The sequence below is a fragment of the Oncorhynchus nerka genome, linkage group LG10 (assembly GCF_034236695.1).
Source record: "Oncorhynchus nerka isolate Pitt River linkage group LG10, Oner_Uvic_2.0, whole genome shotgun sequence".
Taxonomy (NCBI): Eukaryota; Metazoa; Chordata; class Actinopteri; order Salmoniformes; family Salmonidae; genus Oncorhynchus; species Oncorhynchus nerka.
Genome location: NC_088405.1, coordinates 103,888 through 108,129, shown reverse-complemented (window position 1 = coordinate 108,129; position 4,242 = coordinate 103,888). Strand labels below are relative to the sequence as shown.

Here is a 4,242-nt window from a genome sequence, read left to right as displayed (position 1 = left end):
TTCAGACAGTCAGGTCTGGGTTCCCTTCAGACAGTCAGTACTGAGTTCCCTTCAGACAGTCAGGTCTGGGTTCCCTTCAGACAGTCAGTACTGGGTTTCCTTCAGACAGTCAGGTCTGGGTTCCCTTCAGACAGTCAGTACTGAGTTCCCTTCAGACAGTCAGTACTGGGTCCCTTCAGACAGTCTTGTGGGCGTGGTAGATCAAAACAAAACTGTTTAGACTCTGGAGACATTTTCCTGAGAAGACAGATTTTCGGGACGTCACATAATGGTCTGACAAACACACCTGCTACGCAAAAGTCAATTATGGTCAATTCTGACATAAACTGCATCCCATCTACAAAACCCAAAACCAGCGCCAAAACCCGCGGATGTGGTATATTGAGACGCAACCCAGATATCGTTAGTTTAATTAAGAGTGTATTTCAAAAGGGTTCTACTAACCTAACATGTGGAATTGTTGTTAAGATGGTCATACCAAGAAAGATTTAGCTTTTTGATTTAGCCAACAACAAAAAAATGCATCAAAAGGAAGTTTGTTTTAAAGTGTCTGTCCTATATCTGAGAGGTATAAGAAAGATCAGGATTGTAATTTTAATATTTGTACCAATATTTAACAAAAAAATAAATGTCACTAAACTACTTCCACATACGTCCTTCCGTGTTTTTAACCGGTACGAGGGGATCTTCAAATCAAATTGTATATGTCAGTACCGTGAAATGCTCACGTTCACGTCCAGTGAGGCTTATGGACGTCCTAGAGTAAAACATGTCGTTTGTAGGCCTAACCGTTCCGACGCTCATTTCTTTGCTCAATTAATGTTTTATTTTTTAAAAACTCATAATGACAATAAAACAACATCACAAAATATACAGGTAATTATATACAAAAACAAATCTATGTCCCAGAAAGATGCTACAACAATGTTTACTGACGGGCTATTGGTCCTTTTCCCGGGCCGTCAGTCACCCAGTGGGACAACGTCCAGATTGACCTGTAAACAGTGATCTGATGACTTCATATCGGTGGATTTAGTGGGAACTCCATGTCATCCTCTATGTCCAGCTCTTGGTCTGTATCGTCTGAAATGTCTGACTCTATTTGTCCTTGTGATAGAGGCGACGTGGAACACTGCAACCGACTGTGAGTGTGCGTCATCTCTGTAGCCCTACATCTCTGGTCCCGGCCCGGACTGAGGCTCACACCTGACTCCGGTCCCTCCTCGCAGTTTCTCCCGGTGCTATCGTCCTCCAGATCTGTCTTACTGCCGGTAGGGTTCTCCTGGGGGGAAATAACAACAACGGTGACCAATCAGCCACAGCGTACATTTCACATTGGGTATGCCATTGGCATTGTGCATGAATGTTACGCACAGGCTACTCAAGCACGAAATCTATAATAAATGTTTGGTTTTTTTAGCTTGAAATTGGATATAAATAGCCTTTTCTCTATTCATAATTGACACCTTTAATCGAAAAGTACATTAAACCCCGTCCTAATTTATTCATACCTGCTTCAGTCGCCTCCACTTGGCTCTTCGATTTTGGAACCACGTCTTCACCTGGAAAACAATGTCAACGAGAAATGTTTTAAAATGTTAGTCTACTAGATTGTGTGTCAGATCATTTACCTAAGACTATAGGCCTATGCGGAAATCAGTTGAACGAAATGTCTTTAAAAAAAGAAGAAGAATGTAATTGATGATACGGGTGAAACGGATAAAACCCAACTGACATGAATAGATACTGGATGTGGACCCTAATAAAACATACTGCTGACCTGTCGTTCACTCAGTTGCAACATTTTAGCCAGTCGTTTTCGTTCGGGGGGTGAAAGATATTTCTGTGTCTCAAACTTCTTTTCCAGCTCTATTGTCTGGTCGTTGGAGAATCGGACTTGTCCACCTTTTCTCTTGTGCAGTGGACGCTGAATGAACGGGCTCCATAGAAGTTGTTTACCTTTGTAGACAAAAAAAATACAAAATAATGATTTAATGTTGAAAAACATGTTTTAGACAAATGGGGCAGAATTATATGCTGAATGTTAGACCTTTAAAGTAGCCCCCCCACAAAAAAAAGTGAAAATAAATCAAAATGGTTTTCGTTAAACTTGATTCGTTTCTCCTCCAGCAGAGGCCTAAATGATTCTATGCAAATATTTACACTGTTTATAATCTTTATTTTGTCGGTGTTTTGCAGGCATCCGTTTAACCTCCGTTTTTAAAGGAAGGCCGTGAGTTGAAACTTGAAGCAGAGTGGAGAGAGTAGAACTATGGCAAAATATCCGTCCTGTGTTTCCTGTTGCTTTGCCTCACCAGTTTCTCTCATTTTACTACAATAATAATCACCATTACAATAGTTAAATCCTTTAAAAAAAACATATATTATATGTGTATATACACACACACATATATATACATACACATACATATATATACACACACACACATATATATACACACACACATATATATACACACACACACATATATATACACACACACACATATATATACATACACACACATATATATCTTCCAAAAGGCAAAAAATAAATAATCGCTTTAAAAAAAATTATATGATTCGTTATACCCCAAAAATATTTTGGTTTTGTGGCACAATGATCAAACCCATATTTTTCTTATAGGCATGAATTGAATTATTTAATAAATGAAATCAATTGGATGAAATAGTGAAATTCAAATAACTTCAAAAGTCACCCTAAAGATTTTAAATTGCGTCAGTTCATAGGCCTATTTCATGTTTTGCAGTTTGATTATTTTAGCAACCATAAAGTCACAATCCACCGCAGAGGAAATGAACAATATCAGACAAACGGATCCCGGCTATCAGAAGTCGAGTGTTTCCTGAATGTGTCTGTATTGAGGATGTCGATAAAATAATCAGCATCATGCACGACTCCCGGGGAAGAGGCTGCTCGAGGCCGCCAGGAAAACATTCAACAGCTTCTGAAAGCAGATTTACTCCTATCGAGAGCTCAAGACTTCCTGTATGAACGGAAAGGGTCAGGCTTGCTGAACAGAGAGGCAGTTCACCCCAGGGCGACACTTTAATGCTGAAATAACAAGTGATTTAGAGCATGTTTTAGTCGCAGGATACATCGGATGTTTGAAACAATAACGGATTTTTCACCCCCAAAAAACTCAAGGTGGTTGATTTAAGTGGCCCAACACTTTAACAATTAGCAAATGAAACAGATAACTTAATGTATTTAGGTAAATTATGCCTGAAGTAAATAAACTATGTTCAAGCATCATATAATGCTTACACATTTTTACCTCTAAAACATACTACCACTTTAGGAAGGAAACCTGCAGCACGCAGAGAATATGAGAATCTAGTTTCAAAATCAAGTACACGCACAAACTTTTAATCTCCTTTCGCCGACACATTGTACATAGGTTATTACAGACGTATAGTAGTTGTCAACATTAAAGTATCTTTAACGAATTTCAGCAGAAAAAACATCCAAACAGGTAAGAGATTGATATGAGTTGAACTCACCAAGCGGGTCGTGCCTGATCAGAGTATAGTCCCCCATAGAGCGGTGGAATGGATACAGTGAATTAGCGAAAGCCCCGGAGGCATACGTGGCGGTGAGCGCAGGGTGGTGAGAAAACGCAGGGTGGATCGGTGTCGGTTCATAGATGGGGGTCCGGTACGGAGAGACCAAACTGGTGAAGGATGAATTGGGTGACGGTAGATTTGGCGTGGAGACCACCGCTGAAGACTGGGTCAGGGTCTCATTTCTCCCCAGGATGTCTTCGATGTAGAAAGGAGTTGGGTGGACGGGCTGGATAGGGGTCGGCGCGTAAAGAGGAACACCCATGGCTGAAGGCGCACTGTGTTGGTACTGCATGATCACACTGTGTTGGTACTGAATAATATCTCTATTCAACTATATTATCTTCTGCTGTCAAAGGAAGAAGTGTAGGAAAGTGTAGGAAACCTATAGGCGCCTCTCTCTCTCTCTCTCCATGAGTTGGCTGGTGAGTGTGACCTCAGTTAAAGCTACTTCATATCTCAGCATTAGAGGAGGAGATAACAAGCAGGCCACTTCCTGCAGGTACACACACACACTGCGATTGGTCCCCTCGGCAAATACACTTTATAATTCAATAATATCCAATCATTAGGCTATCCTTTATCTTACCTATAAGAGCCTATGTTCATTCATAAAATAGGCCTTTACGTGTTATCTGTTAAAGAAAGAAAGATGGT

General features: G+C 40.3%; 1 protein-coding gene across 1 annotated transcript; it reads right to left on the bottom strand.

Moving 5' to 3' along the window:
* Window positions 1-403: 403 nt before the first annotated feature.
* Window positions 404-4,030, bottom strand: LOC135573621 (hematopoietically-expressed homeobox protein hhex-like). Its single transcript, XM_065022890.1, has 4 exons — window positions 3,526-4,030; window positions 1,781-1,959; window positions 1,512-1,562; window positions 404-1,282 (listed from the first exon to the last, which is right to left on the bottom strand). The coding sequence occupies exons 1-4, from the start codon at window positions 3,878-3,880 to the stop codon at window positions 1,019-1,021; spliced, it is 849 nt and encodes a 282-aa protein (XP_064878962.1). The 5' UTR covers window positions 3,881-4,030; the 3' UTR covers window positions 404-1,018.
* Window positions 4,031-4,242: the final 212 nt, after the last annotated feature.

Excerpts from the sequence above, each read along its gene's own strand:
- LOC135573621 (XM_065022890.1), bottom strand. The coding sequence starts at position 3,880 with ATGCAGTACCAACACAGTGCGCCTTCAGCCATGGGTGTTCCTCTTTAC. Across the intron at positions 1,563-1,780 it reads TGCAACTGAGTGAACGACAG|GTGAAGACGTGGTTCCAAAA; the intron begins GTCAGCAGTATG and ends ATTGTTTTCCAG. Across the intron at positions 1,283-1,511 it reads AGTGGAGGCGACTGAAGCAG|GAGAACCCTACCGGCAGTAA; the intron begins GTATGAATAAAT and ends ATTTCCCCCCAG.